At 49.7% G+C, this 18951-nt stretch overlaps 1 protein-coding gene across 10 annotated transcripts in view; it reads left to right on the top strand.

Moving 5' to 3' along the window:
* Positions 1–18951, top strand: part of LOC307206311 (tetratricopeptide repeat protein 39A-like) — a 34299-nt gene that overhangs the window by 11360 nt on the left and 3988 nt on the right. For 6 of the 10 annotated variants that reach the window (XR_013834312.1, XM_079959445.1, XM_079959442.1 and 3 more), the window contains exons 2-13: positions 4128–4223; positions 6366–6497; positions 7765–7832; positions 8556–8623; positions 9383–9447; positions 10362–10464; positions 10835–10900; positions 13760–13868; positions 15119–15186; positions 17155–17214; positions 17412–17573; positions 18559–18650. Coding sequence is in view for 9 of the 10 variants with exons in the window: in XM_079959442.1 (XP_079815568.1) it covers positions 4128–4223; positions 6366–6497; positions 7765–7832; positions 8556–8623; positions 9383–9447; positions 10362–10464; positions 10835–10900; positions 13760–13868; positions 15119–15186; positions 17155–17214; positions 17412–17573; positions 18559–18650 (1089 nt within the window). In the remaining variant the exon portion in view is untranslated. Of the gene's footprint in view, positions 1–4124; positions 4224–6365; positions 6498–7764; positions 7833–8555; positions 8624–9382; positions 9448–10361; positions 10465–10834; positions 10901–13759; positions 13869–15118; positions 15187–17154; positions 17215–17411; positions 17574–18558; positions 18651–18951 lie in introns of all 10 variants that reach the window. The other 4 variants (XM_079959444.1, XM_079959439.1, XM_079959443.1 and 1 more) reach the window with 2 other exon arrangements.

Genomic DNA, 18951 nt, shown 5'->3' with positions numbered 1-18951 from the left:
TTCAACAAGGAGTGGAAAAGGGAGACCAAGCCAGGGTCCCTGGGGTTCAACGGGGGTGGGGGTGGACATAAGACAGCACTTAACAAATGGAAGGGTTTTTTGCGGGGGGGGGGAAGAGATGGGAGATGCAGGGTGTCCCTGGAGTCCGGATGCTCCTGGATGAGGTTCTCCCCAAGGCGTCCTGACAAAGGCCGTCTGGTCCAGCCCCCTGCTGGGGCTTCTCAGTCATCTCCTCTTCGGTGCCACCAGTTATTTTGCCCTCAACCCCCACCCCCCGCCCGCCCGCCCCCCTTTGTCTCCCTTATGTTTCCCAGGGCGGCAAGTGTAGGGTTAGGGGGAAGGCGAGTCCTTGTGAGTGACTCTAACTGAGCAGAAAGGCTACGCACATTGACTCACGACAAAGCACACCTCTGAACGCCTGGAGCATAACGCAGGATTTTGCGGCGTGGATTTTGAATCGGGAAGTTCTCAAATTGGGGTGCGGGCAGCATCTTGAACTCTCGTGTTGGCCACAGCCAGTGGAGCCCAGTGGTCAGGGATGATGGGTCTGATATGTCGAGAGGGCTGACCACCTCTGCAACTGGGACCTGATTTAGTTGTGGATGATCTTTGCATGCGGTTTCGTTCCTTAGGAAGAAAGAGCCTCCAGCCGCTGCAGTGTTTCCTGGGAATACTGAGGGTCAAAACTCAGAGCGATGGGATGTTTGACTTTTCAAAAACCTCTCTGCGGTGTTCCCTCCCATCTGCATCCAAAGTAGAACTTCATATCTATCTGTCTATCTATCTATCTATCTATCTATCTATCTATCTATCTATCTATGATCTTAAAATGAAGGTGTCCAAGTCTGAAATCTGAACTTTGCATTTTATAATTTATAATTTGGTTTCTGAGGTGTAAGTTTCCACCTGCAGGTTCATAAGTAAACAGTAGATGCTCAGGACAGGAGCAGCCCAGGAGATATAGGCCTCTGTGCCTTGTTTGCTTGAGGGCACACAAACATCTGGAGCCCAAATGCAGGACCAAATGGTGTGATCCAGGAAGCCAATTATTATGGTGGTCCATTTATAGCTATAGCTGTCAACGTTTTCCTTTTTAAAAGGGAAATTCCCTTATTCCGAATAGGATTCCTTGCAAGAAAAGGGAAAAATTGACTGCTATGTTTATAGCCCCTCTTATTTCAGTGAGGTTTGTGGGGTAATCATGATTGACATGAAAGGTAAGCTGTGCTGCGACATCCACATTGCAGAGTTAGTGCCTGGGCTGAGATGCCTTCAGGTTAAGCGTGTGAGGTGGCCATTAATGGTTACAGGCCACTGTGACAATTATACTTCAGCCAGGATCTTCCTGACTTGCTATCAGTGTTAGAAACTCAGATATATAAGCTAGGGGTCCAGCGGCTCCTTAAACCCACAGTTGCAGTCGCCAAAACGGAATGCCTAGTTGCCATTTTGGGGCCAGGCGGCTTCAACGCCATATTTTTCAATATGATGTTTTGGTTCCTGAAATTCATTCTGACTGTGCAGATAAAATATAATAGAGATTCCCAGGCATGTATCTCAAGATGGTGGAGATGTCAGGCACCATCCTGGAGCCTGAGCATCTTCACTTGGTTGCAAATGGCCGATAGCCAGGTGCAAAATGCGCCTGGCGAATTTCGAATGCTGCTTGCTATATATTAGCTGCTACTCTGCAATTCAGAGCAGTGGCTCCTCATGAATGGCTTTGTGATGGACAGAAGTTCTCTGAGATCTCAGGCAAATCTCTCTCTCTCAGATCCTGATATTTACGATCAGGATTCCTTGGAGTGCTGCAGGCGGTGCAGCTATCAGGTTGTGTATCTGGTACGATAGCGCTAAGCACCCTCTGCCTGAGAGACCCTTTAGGGTGAGGAACCTGTGACCCTCCAGATGTTGTTAGACTCCAGCTCCCAGCAGCTCTAGCCAGTGTGGCCAATAGCCAAGCATGATGGGAGTTGTAGTCCAGCAACATCTGGAGGGCCACTGGTTCCCCAGTCCTCCCTTAAGTGGACGTCTCTAACTTGAAGATGAAAGGCTCAGCGGTGAAAGCAAAGCATCCTACATTTAATCCCTGGAACCTTCTAGGAAAAGACTCCTGCTTTAAATACTAGAGAGTTGCTATCAGCCCATGTAGATAAAACTGGGTTCGGTGGCCCAGTGCAGCTTGCTATGATAAGCCAGGGACTGAAGCAGGGACCAGCAGGGACATAGCCCTGTGGCCAACCCAGTATTTCTGGGACTTGCCCCATCTCCCTCAGAAGACCATCTGGAGCGTCAGCAGGGCATGTCTGGCCTCTGAGGACCCAGGTCCTTGGCCCTGTTTGAACAAGGTGGGGTGGATGTGCTGGCAAAGGCCTTGCCAAGCCTGTGTTTGCTTAGTGTTCAAACTTGGTAACTCTGTGCTTGCTGGAAGGGCTGAGTAAAGTGTGTCAGCTGGGTGGGAGGTTGTTACTTTCACAAACAGAAACACCAGGCCCTTCCCTTCTAGCCTCTGCGGGAGGGAAGGAAGCAGGAAGCCTTCCCCTGATAGCACGAGACAAATTCTGACTTTCTTAGGCCATCCCTGTTTCCCCTCTCAGTTCAACGAACCCTGTCCTAATACCTCACAGGGTTAATCTGAGGATTAGTTAGATGAGGAAACGTTATTTACGTCTCTCTTTAAAAACATTTTTTTAAAAAACCCTCATCTACGGCTCTATACTGTACACTGAAAAATAGTCACTCTGGTAACGCTCTCCTAGGCAGGTCTTGTCAGAAGTAAAACCCATTTAGTGGAAACCCCACCGTCAGGAGCAGTCTACCTGCTGCTCTCCTCCACCATCACCAGGCACTAAGCACAAAGAAGAGGGCCATTTGCCCAACCACCTCATTCCCAATGCGCCTGATCGGGGGCTGGGTTCTGGACCGCCCCCCCAACCCTGCCCCATCAACCTGGTACTTGAGCTCTATGGAGCTGTGGCCTGGTAGAAGCACTCCCTCCACCCGGCCAGCAGCAAGAGGGTGAAGGCAGCATCATGCAGGGTGCGCAGCAGCGGGTGGGCCTTGGCGAGGCCCCTGGGAGGGCCGCCAAGAGCAGCAGTGGCAGCTGGAGTGCAGAGCCTGCAGCTGGCAGCATCCTTGGGGTCCTTCCTATGGCCAGAAGGAGAGTGAAGCTGGACCGCCTCCTTGGAGAGGAAGAGGTGACTGTGCTCAGGAGGGATGCAGGTGGCAGAGGGCACACAGAGCAAAGCTCCAGCCTCCCACTAAGAGGGGGTGCCACACATTTTCCTCTCATTTTCAAAATGAGCCAGCTAACTTGTGCGGAACCCAAAAACAAGTCTTCTGCTCTTGTGCAGGACTAAAAGATGGGACATTTCGGAATCTGAGCAAACACCAGGATGGCTTCTGTCATTCTGGGATGTCCCAGTTAAAACGGGATGGCTGACTGGTATGTATGACACACTGTTATGCCTGTCTGAAGCTGCTGGTGTGAAGTGTAGTTTTGAACCATGGACCTCTTGGGCATACATTGTGGCTGGGCGGCAGATGGGCGGCATACAATTATTATTATTATTATTATTATTATTATTATTATTAATTGTCTCCTTTTAGGGCTGCCCACTTAGACTATGTTTCTCTGTACAGTGGTACCTTGGGTTACAGACGCTTCAGGTTACAGACTCCCCTAACCCAGAAATATTACCTTGGGTTAAGAACTTTGCTTCAGGATGAGAACAGAAATCGGGCGGCGGCACGGCAGCAGCAGGAGGCCCCATTAGCTAAAGTGGTATCTCAGGTTAAGAACAGTTTCAGGTTAAGAACAGACCTCCAGAACAAATTAAGTTCTTAACCTGAGGTACCACTGTAGTAGTATGTCATGCCAACACTTAAATCACATGGCTTCCCCCCAAGAATTCTAGGAACTGTAGTTCACCTTCACAGGACTGCAATTCCTGGCTTGCTTTCCAAACTACAGTTCCCAGGCTTCTGGCAAGGGGTGGGGGTGGGGAAGCCATGTGATTCAAATGTGTTCTGAATGTGTGCATTGTGACTATCTTACCAAAGGTCTCATGGGCCATTTCGGGGGAGGCTAACAGAGCTCTCTTTTTCTGCGCCTTCCTTCTCAGCAGCAGCTCCCTGGAGGCTGCCCTGGCCCAGTGCACAGAAGCACTGAACTGCTTCCTGAAAAACCAGTTCAGTGAGAGCTTGGAGATGCTGCAACCCAGGTGAGTGGGGAAAGGGCCTGATCCAGTCACCTTTGAGGAAAGCGGGGGACGGGGGGGACACATCAGACCCAGGGCTTCCCTCTCCTCCCCAATAAACAGTTGAACCTTCCTCCAGCACTCCTTCCCTGGAGCTCCTGACTGGCCCTTGGTGTGTAACCAAAACAAATTGGTAAGGTGGAATGAAGGGAGTCTATGGGTAGTGAGACCAAGTGGCCTTGGAGGAGAATTTGATTTGTGTACTTTGTTATTGTTTCAAACTTTGTAGTCACTTCTGGCTGGAACGGGGTGTGTGGTTATGCTAAGAAGGATGTGAACCAATCCATAATAGTAGCGATAGTGTTGTTGTTGTTTAGTTGTTTAGTGGTGTCCGACTCTTCGTGACCCCCTGGACCAGAGCACGCCAGGCACTCCTGTCTTCCACTGTCTCCCGCAGTTTGGTCAAACTCATGTTGGTACCTTCGACAACACTATCCAACCATCTTGTCCTCTGTCGTTCCCTTCTCCTTGTGCCCTCCATCTTTTCCAACATCAGGGTTTTTTTCCAGGGAGTCTTCTCTTCTCATGAGGTGGCCAAAGTCTTGGAGCCTCAGCTTCAGGATCTGTCTTTCCAGTGAGCACTCAGGGCTGATTTCCTTCAGAATGGATAGGTTTGATCTTCTTGCAGTCCATGGGACTCTCAGGAGTCTCCTCCAGTAGCGATAGTAGCAATATTTTAAAACAGCAACACAGTGGAACAACAACTATTGGAGGGAGGGGGACTAGAAGTCACCCTGAGACTCCCTTCCCCCCGTATAGGGTGGTATATAAATTTAATAAGCAACAGCAGCAGCAGCAGCAGCAGCAGAAGTAGCTCTGCACCACCTCATGCAGGAAGCAGCGAATCGTAAGAGCAGGCGTCAGCAAAAATCACGATGCAGGAAAAACTGTGAAGCCAGCTAATGTCTCCATGTACTGTAGCTCCATCCTTATTTCAGATACTGTGATATATTGGTATATTGCGATGCTTAGCTGGTGATATATCACACGATGCTGAAAACCAGATATCGCCCAGCCCTAATCTAGATCTAGTTTAGTGATGTGGTATAGGAGAGGACAGTGACCTGGAAATTACCTGCAAATGTAAAACAAAAAATTATAATCCCAAATGGGAGAAACCGCTTACTCCAACTTTTGTGGTGGTGCTTGGAGTACCAGAGCACAGCCCAGCATTTAGCATTCTGGAGCGATTGCAAAACCCATATATTAATGACCTTTGGAAATTGAGACAAACGCCTCAGCCATGGCATGTGACTTTTATTGGTTGGCTACAGAAATATGTATTTAATGCGGTCTGCCGAATCTGTGGAGTTCATTGCCGTGCTTTAAATGTTTTGTGTGTGCGTGTGCAATTTGCTTTTTGTTTAAGGAAAGCAGTATGCAAATACCTTTAATGGTAAGCACCCTGTGCAAGTTAGAAGATGGAGTTTTCACCTTTTGTGCACGCTGGAAAAGAAATGCGAACAAAACCCAAAGCCCTCCGTGCGTGTGGGAGGTTGCTCCTGTCTTTGCCAGCAAAAGCAGAGGAAGAAAAATAGATGAAAAGGAGAGCTCTGCTTTTCCTAAAAGCAGAAGAATGCCATTGAATATTGTTGTTCAAGCCTCTCCCTGTCTTAGAAAGGCCTCCTGCTTGCTCTGTGCATGCTATTGTTCTCACAAAGCTTGATTTGTAACTTCGTTAAGTATGTGGATTTCTAGCAGTGGCTTCAAAGAAATTAGACTGGTTCAAATCCTGGTTCATGGGTTCAACTCAGCAGTTAGCTGGGCTATGTGGATTCAACCCCAGCAGAGTCTAAGTTGGGCCAAGGACATTCCAAAATCTTCAAGTGTTGACCCTTCTCCTTTTTATAACTTAATGACTTGTGATCAGGAATGTGACCATCTCTTTCTTTGTTTTTTATAGTGCTGGGCATTGATTTTCAGGTGCATAAGGGTGAAATAATTCAAATGTCTCGCCCACCCATCCCACATCCTTTTGTGGGCAAATATGAGAAACACGGAGGAAACAATACAACCCTCCCTAGCTGTTGCCATCACTAATTAAAAAAACAACAACTATATTGCCTGCAACTACACCTGCTTCCTTTTTCTGATCCCTTTCAACAGGGCCAAAGAGAGCATGTACCATGCCTTAATCTATGCCACCATTCTGGAAATGCAAGCCATGATGACCTTTGAGCACGATGACATTGTTCATGCTGGACACACTATGAAAGAGGCACAGGAAATATGCCAGAGGTGGGGACAGCCTGGGGGAGCTTTTGGGGTGGGGAATAAGGCCTGTTTCTGTAGGGCACCTCTGAAGGGGTGTCTGGTCATGTTAGTAGCTTCTAAATAGGGGGGGGGGGTGCTCTCGCCCAAAACCTCACCTGGCTGCATCACTTGTGAGTGGGTACAGTGGTACCTTGGTTCTCAAACTTAATCCATTTTGGGAATCAGTTTGACTCCAGAAACCATTTGAAAACCAAGGCGTGGCTTCTGATTGGCTGCAGGGGGCTTCCTGCACAAATTAGCTATTCTTTCCAACTCTCCTCTAACCCCTCCCCCCCCCATTCAATTCACCCTCTATTTAAAACCATTTCTTATGAGGCAATAATCAATACTTATATTTATGGACTGGACGCAGGTGGCTCTGTGGGTTAAACCACTGAGCCTAGGACTTGCCAATCAGAAGGTCGGCGGTTCGAATCCCCGTGACAGGGTAAGCTCCCGTTGCTCGGTCCCTGCTCCTGCCAACCTAGCAGCTCGAAAGCATGTCAAAGTGCAAGTAGATAAATAGGTACCGCTCCGGCAGGAAGGTAAACAGCATTTCCGTGCGCTGCTCTGGTTTGCCAGAAGCGGCTTAGTCATGCTGGCCACATCACCCGGAAGCTGTACACCAGATCCCTCAGCCAATAAAGCGAGATGAGCACTGGAATCCCAGAGTCGTCCGCGACTGGACCTAATGGTCAGGGGTCCCTTTACCTTTACCTATATTTATGGACATATTTTTTAGCCAGTTTTGCACCCCCACATTGCCTGCGCCCCTGGCGGGGCCCTACCTCACCGCCCTCTAGTTACAGCCCTGCCTGCACTCAAGCAGAAGCTGCGTCGGACATTCAGCTTCCGAAAAACGCCACAAACCGGAGCACTTACTTCTGGGTTTGCGGCGTTCGGGAACCGATTTGTTCGACAACTAAGCCATTCAGGAACCAAGGTACCGCTGTATTTTGTTTTCTCCTCCTGACCCAAGTCAGGATTCAATACTACTAAGGCCAGCCGCTCACAGGGAGAAGGAAGTCTTATACCCTTCTGAGTTGTTTCTTTAAGCACCATTCTCTTCCTCAATTTGAAAATGGGTCTTAAGGGGTAGGTGGGAGTTGTTGGGTGGGCATAGGCTCAGGGGATGGGATGGGAGAGGTGTTGGTGGTGACAGCCCAAAGAGGACGCCCAGCTTGCATTCTCTGGGGGTTGGGATGGAGGAAGTGGAACATAACTATGCATCCCTTTTGGGGTCCTCTGGTAGGTTTCGGAGGAAAAGCACGGTGACCGGATCCTTCTCCAGTCGGCTAGGCGGAGATTCCTGTACTGAAGGTGAGAAGAGTTGTGGGGCTCAAGACCACTGCATTTTTTTTCCGGTCTATGAGGGGTGGGGAAAGCTAATGTTTGTGCTCTAGCCAGAGACATCTGGAGGCAGGATGGACTACAGTCGTACCTCATGTTACGTCAGCTTCATGTTATGTTCTTTCAGGTTATGTCCCGCAGCGACCTGGAAGTACCGGGAAGGGTTACTTCTGGGTTTCGCAGCTCGCGCATGCGTAGAAGTGCAAAATGACATCACACGCATGCACAGAAGCAGCGAATTGCAACCCACACGTGTGCAGATGCGCCACTGTGGGTTGAATTCTTTTCATGTTGCAAACGGGCCTCTGGAACGGATCCCGTTTGCAACCAGAGGTACCACTGTATATGGATCTTGGATCCAGTACAGAAATCCTTACATTACCTTCTCTGGCTCATCTTGATGTAGGCACAGGGTAGCTTCTGGAAAGGAATAAATATAAGGTGTGCAATGTCTGGAGGTTCCCCCTGACTTTTGGGGCAGGGAATCTTCATTATTGGCTGACGTGCTGCAAATAAGTAAATAGTCCGGGCTTTGAGACGTGCGCAAGACAGAGATCCAGGGTATTTTTTCTTTGGCGCTGCTGTTTCCAGTGGGTGGATGTGAATGTTTAAGAGTTGAACAGAGGAGGACATGGTAAGCCTGCTTAGGAATGACACATGTCTTCCCTGAACCTGTTCCTTTCCCCATTGCAGAGGAGCTGCATGCAGAAGTGTGCTACGCAGAATGCTTGCTGCACCGGGCTGCCCTCACCTTCCTGCAGGTAAGGGGAGCTTCTCTCCACTGCAGGGCACAGGCCACCAGGGCAGCAGTCTTCAAGTGGTGGGGCAGGACCCCTTGGCAGGAGGTGTCCCAGTGAGAGAGGTCTTGCAGCAGGTGGAGTCAGAGGCATTTTCCTTCCTGCAGCAGAGATTTAGCATTGCAGCCACTCACACTTCTATGTTAACTTTGTTGTGCAGGTAAACAGCCACTTTTCTTCCTCCTTTCTCTGATGGGTTGGATTTCAGGAGGCAAATGTCTCTGGTCCACTTTTAATTGCAATATATATTTAGTGCCCCAATCCAGAGATTCATATGTAACACAAGGCACAGACTGCATGCAATGATTCTGTATGCTGCCTTATGGGGAAGCCAGGCAAGAGCCGGCCAACATGGAGCAATTCCCCTTCCTGTTCTCCGATTAGCTTCCACTATCCATGTCCGGGATGGGGACCCTGCAGCCTTCCTGATTCTGTTGGACTCCCAGCAACCCCAGTCAGCATGCCTGGCCCAATGGTCAGGGATGATCAGAGCGGTCTTCCAACAACATCCGGAGGACCACAGCTTCCCCATTCCAATCCCTGCCAAGCTTGGGACCAGTGTGCCCAGGCACCCACTGCTTGTGCCTTCCCTTTACAGCGGCGACCTGCAATCGATGCTTGCATTCAGCTGTCCCGGTGGCATCACACAGACACATCAGACTTAAGGAGCTGAGTTATCTTCCTTAAGCTGGGGACTTTTCAAAATTCCTTTTCTTCTTTCAGGATGAAAATATGGTGAATTTCATAAAAGGAGGAATCAAGGTGCGTAGCAGCTACCTCATCTACAGGTGAGTTGTGGTGACAGCTGGCAGGGCTGGAACAGGAGAGCAGTATTGAATCGCAGGTAGCAGAAAGTTGGGAATGAGAAGCAGCACCAGTGAAGGGTGTGAGATGAAGAAGAGCGGGCAGCAACTGGATTCCATGCCAGGTTCAGGAAAGGAGAAGTTTCTGGGACAATCTGCGCATGCAGAGAAATTCAGCTGATACAGAATCCCTGCACCATAATCTTTCCGTTGGTTTGCTAGGGGTGTGTGTGTGTGTGTGTGTAAGAAATATTCACTCCCCCCTCTCTTCCCCCTCCATTTGAGCCTGGAATGGTACAGTCCCAAGAACATGTGATTTATCTTTGTGCTGTACGTCAGCAGAGGAATGTGTGTGAGAAAAGTCTGAGATGTAGCTACTGCTCCAGCATGCATCCCACATAGTGTCAGGAAACCACTCCCAGCTTATGGATGCTTACACATGAGAAACTGTATCTGAGAGGAGAGGAAAGAAATGTCCACTTGCCCACTTACTCGCCAGATTAGCAATGCACGGAAATGGCCACAAGTGTCATGGACATCTCTGGAAAACTGGGATAGCAATATCGGTGGCCATCCAGGACACGACTGCCTTGTTTGACAAGCATTTTCTAGACTGACCATTCCTGAAATGTGTGTTGGATGTTTGAATCCAGAACATAGTCCTTCTTTGCCTTAAAGCAATTTTGTGGGGAAGGGGGGCGGGCGGGAAGGAATTGCATTTCCTATTCACTCGTCTCCCCTGTCACAACAATGAAGTATCTTCAAACACTGCAGGTCAAGGTCAGGGTGGGAGTGGTCTAGTGGTTAGGAAAACTGTGAGCTCGGATGCCTGGGTTCCATGCTTCACTCCTGGTAGGTGAAGGTGCAATGGGGTTTTCTAAACCTTCTTACATTTGCAGGGAGCTCAACAGCTTCATCCAGCCCAATCAGTTGCCATCGAGTTCTCCTTCTCGCGCCCATCTGGAGGGAGGAGTTGCGCTGGGCATTGGTGCCTTCAACTTGGTGAGTCTGCATGCGCTTCCCCAGCGGTTATAAGGACAGAAACTGAGTTACAAGCAGCAGCCCATTGGAGTTAGTCATTTTTGTCTCTCCTCTCCTTCCCTCTGAAGGGAGTAGCTTCTCTGTAGTTGTTGCTGGGCTGCAGCTCCCAACATTCCTGGCCACTGGCCAAGCTGGCAGGGGCTGGTGGAAGTTGGGAGTCCTAATAACATCAGGAAGGGACCATGCTGTCTGCTTCTGATGTGTCCGTTTGCAAGTGGACCACACTCGAAAAGTGGAGCTTTCCACTGCTGAAGAAAGGCAAAGTCTAGGAGGAGGATTTCTCCCCACAAGTGTGTCCGTTGTCATTCATGTCAATGTCTTCCTTCCACAGACGCTCTCCCTTTTCCCACCCCGGATCCTGAGACTTCTGGAATTTGCAGGGTTTTCAGGGGACAAGGTACGACTGCCTGCCTGTGTGTGTGTTTGAAGAGGCAGAATGTGGTCTGCTAATGGACACGATTATTTCTAGATATACAGTGGTATCTCGGGTTACATACGCTTCAGGTTACAGACTCTGCTAACCCAGAAATAGTACCTCAGGTTAATAACTTTGCTTCAGGATGAGAACAGAAATCGTGCTCTGGCAGCACGGCGGCAGCAGGAGGCCCCATTAGCTAAAGTGGTGCTTCAGGTTAAGAACAGTTTCAGGTTAAGAACAGACCTCTGGAATGAATTAAGTACTTAACCCAAGGTACCACTGTAAATGCTGTCATTTACCTATCTAGCTCTGTATATCTACTTTGATAGGGAGCATCTGTCTGTGACCTGGGGCAGAGAAAGCTCTTTCCTAGCCCTGCTTTCTGAGCTCAGTTTGCCTGGAGATGCTGTCAACGGGACCTTCTGCATGCTCTAGCACCCATCTGGCAGTTCCCTCCAACCAGGAATATATATATATATATATATATATATATATATATATATATATATGCACTTAAGATGTGCAGAGGCTTTTCTAGGGATCAAGGCAATTATTTCTTTCTTCCTCTAATGTAACTGTAGACCAGGGGTCAGCAAACTTTTTCAGCAAGGGGCCAGTCCACTGTCCCTTAGAGCTTGGGGTGGCGGCGGACTATATTTTGAAAAAAAGAAAGAAAATGAACGAATTCCTATGCCCCACAAATAACCCAGAGATGCATTTTAAATAAAAACACACATTCTACTCTTTTAAAAACTGATTCCCAGACTGTCCGTGGGCCGGATTTAGAAGGTGATTGGACCAGATCCGGCCCTCGGGCCTTAGTTTGCCTACCCATGGTGTAGACCAGGCACATCCAACAGGTAGATCGTGATCTACAGGTAGATCACTAGATGTCTGTGGTAGATCACTGGTAGATCACTGGCTCCTCCCAAAGAAGCCCAAGGAACTTGGCTCCCCTAGACATTTTAGCCCATAAAAAGAAGCTCAACAACACCTTTGACCTGAACCCCTAAAAAACAGGGCTTTCCTTCCTAAAAAAACTCAACAGCTTTGACCTGAACCCAAAAGGGGGTTGATCACTGCCCAGTTTTTAACTCTGTGAGTAGATTGCAGTCTCTTGGGAGTTGGCCACCCCTGGTGTAGACAACACCAACCAGATATTGTTGGACTAAAAGTCCCACCATCCCTGGCCATCAGTGGCGTAGCGTGGGGGGTGCAGGGGGGGCCGGCCGCACCGGGCGCAACATCTGGGGGTTAGGGTTAGGGGGCGCAAATCCACGGGTTAGGGGGCCTTGCCTTGCCCCAGGTGCCTTGCCCCGGGTGCCTTGCCCCGGGTGCCTTGCCCCGGGTGCTGACAACCCACGTTACGCCACTGCTGGCCATTAGCTGGTTGGGATTGACAGGAGCTGGTGTCTGACATCTGGAGGCCACCTCACTTGCCTAATCCAAGCCTACAAAGTGGGTGGGCCTGACCTGAACCTTTCCATGTTTTTAGAGGTGCCACTGAAGCTGTGTGTGGTCTGACAGGCACATCTAAGGACTTGGATCTAGAATGCTTTCTATTCAAAGTTCTTGTACACACTCAGGACTTGCAAGACCTGGATCAGGTGGACTGGCAAATAACACCCAAATCCTGCAGCTGCAGACCCTCCCAATTGTCCCTATTTTCCAGGGACAGTTCCAGATTTACAGAAGCCGTCCCAGTTTCTGATCTTCCTATTTTCATCAGAGAAATGTTGGGAAATATAGAGTTATCTGACCCCTGAGCCATCTGAAGGCAGCCCTGTATAGGGATTTTTAAAAATGTTTAATGTTTTATTATGTTTTTATATTATGTTGGAAGCTGCTCAGAGTGGCTGGGGCAACTCAGTAGGACGGGTGGGGTATAAATAGTAAAACAACAACAACAACAACAACAACAACAACACAACAATTATTATTATCATCATTATCATTTTAAAAAGTTTGTTTATTTATACTTTTCAAGTTTATACATTTCACTAATTTTATACATTTCACTAATTTTACAATCATATTGACATTTCAAAACTTGACTTCCTTCCCCCTCTTTCTGCAGTTCCTTAAATTTATTTTTTATATCTTCTGCATATCCAAAGTAACTTAATTTGCTCATTTATAAATCATCTTTAAATATATACTCTTATAAAACTGCAGGTTATTACAATAATCCTGCCAATGTTTTTATCTGTTTATAATTTAGCTGTAAATATTCAATAGACCATTTCCATTCTTTTATAATAAAAATTTGTTATCTTGATTTAATATTATTCTGGTATGTTTCGCCATTTCTGCGTATTCCACAAGTTTTTGTATCCATTCTTTCTTTGCTGGGACTTCTGCTTTTTTCCATTTGGGGGCAAGTAACATTCTTGCCGTTGTAGTTGCATACATGAATAAGTTCCTATACATTTTAGGTACCCAGAACTACCTGTTATTGTTATCATCATTGATAACATCCCTATAGTCATCTGAGAAATGTTGGAGGCTATGTACTTGCCACCTCAAGCATTACTTCCAGTCCAGAGACACGGACAATGCCCTGATGGGCTTTAAGGCTATCTATTGTGAGCTGTTTCGTCCCTCATGCTGGGATGGGTGCTGATGTGTTTGTAGTAGGCCTCTGCACCAGCTTGTTCTTTGATTAGCAGAGTATTTCCTGGGGAATTATTCTGGTGAAGCCGGGTCTGTTCATCTGGAGACGTTTGCTGAATGGAACTCTCACATGGCTGATCTTTGTTGCATTTACCTACAAAGAGCTGTTCCCTCCGACTCTCTCTCTCAACCCCCACCTTATTTTTATTTCTTCTTCCCCACCAGGATTACGGCCTGCAGCAGCTGCATCAGGGGGCCACCACAGCCAACCTGCGGGCTTTGCTTTGTACAATGTTGCTCCTCTGCTACTACACCTTCCTTACCTTCGTCTTAGGTAAGGTCTTCTCTCCACCTTTGGGAAGCAGAATAGAAAATGGTAGCCTATAACTGGGTTGGCAATAGTAAGGCTGGGAAACTGGGGCCCCTTTTCCCCATTTGGAGGCTTTTACTCCATGACCTGCTTAGGGTCAGTCCTTTGGCTCAGTATCTGCTCAGATGTAACGTCTCCTGCCACAACTGGCTTATGCCACTTCATTGGGGTCTATGCGAATTCTTCTGATTACAGAAGTTGGTTTGTGGGGGGAAATGAAGGAGGGCCCTGAGGCGGGTGAGAGGAGGGAGGGAGGGTGCAGAATTCAAATTCAAATCCTTCTGATCAGTGGCGTAGCGTGGGGGGTGCAGGGGGGGCTGGCCGCACCGGGCGCAACATCTGGGGGGGGGGCGCGCTTGCCACCTCCGGAGTCGCCGAAGAGCCTCGGGCGCAGGCTGTAGCAGAGCCCCATGTCTCGCGGATCCGACGAGCTGTGCGCGCGTCCGGGCTGAAGGCATCCGGCAGGCAGCGGCTCTCAGCGCTCGCCGCGGTCCCCGCACATCAGGGCCACGGAGGGCGCGCCAGGCAGCCCCTCCTCACAGCCCCGCCGCCGCTGCTGCTGCTGCAGCTGCTGAGCCATGTTGCATTTTCCTCGCCTCTCTGCCCTCCTCCTCCGGGCAAGCGGCGTCGTTTGGGCAGCAGCGCCAGCGGCAACTAGCCTCAGATCACCTGACACGGACCCGCCGCCGCCGCCGTGGCTACCTTACCATAGATACCCCAGCCCAGGCAGCAGCAAGAAGAAGCTGGCAGCGGTGGCAGGTTAGGGATTAGGGGCGCAAATTACTTGCCTTGCCCCGGGTTGGGGGCGCAAATTACTTGCCTTGCCCCGGGTTAGGGGGTGCAAATTACTTGCCTTGTCCCGGGTTAGGGGGCGCAAATTACTTGCCTTGCCCCGGGTGCTGACAACCTACGCTACGCCGCTGCTTCTGATATTGACTGAACTGGGCTGGAGATGTGTTGTGGTTAAGTATGAGCTGCGAGTTTCCTTTCAGCCATGAGCTTGCTAGAATTGGCCTTAACAGCTTGAAATTACCAAATGGGAGATAGGTGTCTCCCCTGGGACATTGCAAGAGAAGCTGGAGCAAATCTTTTGGTGGTGCAAAATATTGTGGTGGTGCAAAATATTGTGACCTTGCTCTGCTTAGGGACATCAGGGGGAGAGGGGGCCCTTTGAGAAGATGCTTAACGCCACCCCCTTTCTGTGCTCCCACCAGGGATTGGTGAAGACAATTTTACAGAGGCTGAGGCCCTTTTGAGTCCGTACCTCGCCCGCTACCCTAAGGTAAGGCACCATGCGGATGATTTGCAAAGTGCTGCAGGCTTTACAGGCACTCACCTGATACCTGTGCAGTCACCTGTGCTCCTAACTGGTGATCTATAAAGAAGCACCCCTTGCCTAATGTTCCTAAGAGAGGGACTAGTTAGGCTTTACCTGCCCCACTCTGAGGCAGTGGTGTGGTGCTCAAATTACAGTGGGGCTGCGGCACAATTCCCTTTTGCGTCAGCCCCCTTAGCTACTATTTCCAGAAGGCTAGAAAGCGACCTGTGGATTGGCTAAAGTTGAGTGTGGTGGTGGAGCTGGTGGCTTTTATTAAGGACTCCCCTCCTTCTTCCCGCCCCCCCCCCAAATTGGAGCACTTCTGCAGCAGACAGCATGCCTTCGGGTTCAGGGTTTTTGCCATATTAAGATTGCGCTCTTTTTCTCTCTTCCCATCCCTGTTTCTGTGCCCCGTGTCTTTTTCAAGACTCAGGCCGACACTGCATAAGCAGCGGAATGGATTGGTAGAATGGACTGTGCCATTTCGGACCGCAGGTGGGGGATCTTTTTTGTTTTTTGTTCCCTCCCCTAAATTCTCCCTTGGATATACGTCTCCTTGTAGGCAGAAACCTAACGCACCAGGGAGGGAAATGGGATTAGAACATTTGCCCGCAATGGGCTGGCTTTCTTCTTGAAATGCATTCAGATAAATGGGATGCATTCTAAAACGGCCCCCGCAGTCTAAAGCGGCTGCTTCCCACCTTTGAGACTCTACCACATCATTCTGCTGCATGTGCAGACCAGGCTGGCACCCTCTGTTGTGACTGGGGAGGGGTGGGAGTGGGGGTTTCAATCTCTTGGATTTCTGCTACTAGGCTTTGCAGAAGCCCCTGTGCCTGGGGTGGCATTTGTGCCCTACTCTGGTGTTGCGCGAGGCAGATCCAAAGCACCAGGCATGGTGTGCTTAGAGTTGGGTGGCGGTCTCTCACAACTCCCCCCCCCTTTTGACTGCTGTGTTGAGGGAGAAACCTAACCTTCTCAGCCTCAGAAGGCCTCAGGGTCTTAAGACCATGGTCCTAGGCCCTCAGAGATGCTGTAGGAAACACCTGGCGGGTTCTTCTCTGCCCTTATAAGTGGTTTTGACCAATGGGGGCTCTGGAGTCTTAGGCCACGTTCTCCTGCCGCCACCACCTCTGAACAGGTTGCAGGTGCCGTCAGAGGCTGGGTCCATGCTTTTCATGCAGCTTCAGATATTGTGTGCTGGTCCTGTGGGTTACCCGAGAAGCGAGGTCCAAGTCCGGTCCATGGTCAAAGGTGCAACATGGAGGCAGTCCGTAGTAGCTGAAGCTGGGTGCAGGGCAGGGAGTTGGGTGAAGTCAGTAACAGACTTGCAAGCAGGGAGCCAGGGCGGGTCAGGAGCTCAGGCAGGAAAGCAGGACAGGGTTCAGGCAGGAACTAGCAACCAACAATGTTGCTCCCGCAACTTGGGACTGGGGCTGGCCGGCTTTTATCTGTCCCGAGGCATAGGGCAGACCCAATCCTCTGGTGACTCACCTCTCCTGGCCTGGAGGCAAGCACTCCTCCTGTGGGAACTTAGTTCCCTCCACCTCTCTGTCCTGAGCCTCTGCAGCTCAGGAGAGGCTGGAGGGTTACCGGATCCAGAGGCAACCTCAGCTTCCTCTGACAGGGCTGAAAGTGGAGCACCTGCAGGCAATGGGTCCTCCATCACCTCAGGAACCAGAGCTAGTGCCTGCACCTGAGGATCCAGCACAGGTGAGGACCCTTCAGGCTCATGCCCCAGCCCCGGCTCAGCTGGTTCTGGAGGCGGCGAATCCTGTGCAGGCTGCGATCCCTCAGGTTCAGCATCCGAGTCCAAATCCCAGGCCATCACATAGTGTGTGTGTGTGTGAATATGAAGGAATGAATGAATTGAGGAGTCTGAGCTTCACATGCCTTGTTTCATGTCTGAGTCCTCTTTCTCTCACCTTACAGAGTGCCATTTTCTTATTCTTCGCCGGGAGGATAGAGGAGATCAAAGGGAACATCAATGAGGTAAGAAGCGGCCACACACATTCTTATACCACCCCATCACAGCTCCCCCATGGCGAAAGGCTGGGAGTTTTGCTTCCAGTATAAAACCCTTCCCACTGTGCTTGCTAGTGAAAAGTACTGAGCTGCTGCTGCTGCTGCTGCTACCCTTCACCTCCTTTCTGGACTAACCTGGGCTTGGCCTCTCCATCTCTGCCCAGGCCATCAAGAAGTTTGAAGAAGGCTGCTCAGCCCAGCAGGCCTGGAAGCAGTTTCACCATATGTGCTACTGGGAGCTGATGTGGTGCTTTGCCTACAAAGGAATGTGGAAGATGGCCTACTTCTATGCGGACCTGCTGAGCAAGGAGAATCGATGGTCCAAGGTGCGAAATGCGAACAGGAGGTTAATGAGCAGCAGGACGGAGGAGTTATTGTTCCCTGCAGGGTTTCCTTTGAGACAGACGTCAGTTCTGGAAAGTGGGAGACTTTTCCTTGCTTCAAATAAGAAGAGAGCACTGAGGCTAGGTGCCTTCTTTTGATACTAGCTGATCCACAGGGCTCTGGGCACCTTTACAGCCAAAATAGCAGAACCTCCAGTAACTTCAGCAGGCAGACCCTGGAACTGCAATGCCTGTGTGAAGCATTGCCTGGGAATACTTCTTCTTACCCTTTTAGTATACAATTAGCCCAGCTAAGAATATTTTGCAGCTGTGCTATGGGACTGGAGTTGCACCCTGTTTGATGCGGCAAGGGACCCTGTAGGCCTCACTGTGTTAAAACTATCACCAGCATAAGTGGCTGCTAGGAGACCTTATGTCGCCAGGCTGGCTTTGCCTTTTATATCAAGCTCTCTCTGTGTGTTCTGCTTCACAGTTTTTCTCCCTCTCTTCCCTCATGGCTTGCATTGCAAGGCCCACTCAGATTCAGCCTCTGATGACTAAAGCCGATATTCTGCCTGCCAGGCTCTCAATCCTACCCCTTACTTTCTGAATGAGGTCAGAATCCATCATCATTAGTCACTATGGCCAGATGACACGCATCTGGGTTAGGTGTTTTCCAGGCACTCTTGAACAATGGAATCTATTTTGTGTTGCTCTTGCTACATGCCCCTCCAAGCTCTTGAAACTTCCCAAATGCCTAGTTTGTGAGTGGCCAATGCAAGGTTACGTCTGCAGCTGAAGGGACTTCCCTTTTGTGCTTTCCTTTCCCTTTTCCAACTCACTCAGAAGATTCTTCCTCACTATGATTCCCAGGCTGTTAAACTCCCCAAAGCAAAGCTGCTGCTGCTGTCCTCCCTCCCTCTCACCACCTTGCTCTGTCCCTGGTTGGCCTTCTTCCCTTCTTTATACCCTCCTTGTCTCCCTACAGGCAATGTATGTGTACATGAAAGCTGCCTTCCTTAGCATGCTGCCTCCAGAGGAACCGCGGCCTTTTGGTGAGGATGAGGTTGAGCTCTTCAGGTAAAAGCCCCCCTTTGTGTCACACACTAGCACTTATTGAGGGAGGGACAATGCGGGCTGAGTTCTGTTCTCTTGTTGCAACTGTAAGGTGTTAGCAACTAGAGTACCCCTGGTCTAGGAGCCCCAGTTCTGCAAGTGTTTTGCCAGAATATTTGCTGTGCAGAAATAACAGCAGTGTTACTGGAGGACTGATGTGTGATTGGCACCTATCTGAATGGCTGCAAGCTGTGGATGAGGTTTGCTGCCTGCCAGCAGGCAGGCTCCTTGAGCAAGCGTAGCCAGAGTCCCTGAAAGGTGGATG

Source organism: Podarcis cretensis (genome assembly GCF_951804945.1).
Source record: "Podarcis cretensis genome assembly, chromosome: 17".
Taxonomy (NCBI): domain Eukaryota; kingdom Metazoa; phylum Chordata; class Lepidosauria; order Squamata; family Lacertidae; genus Podarcis; species Podarcis cretensis.
The sequence above is the reverse complement of the archived record's forward strand: the minus strand, read 5'-3'. Positions and strand labels throughout refer to the sequence as shown.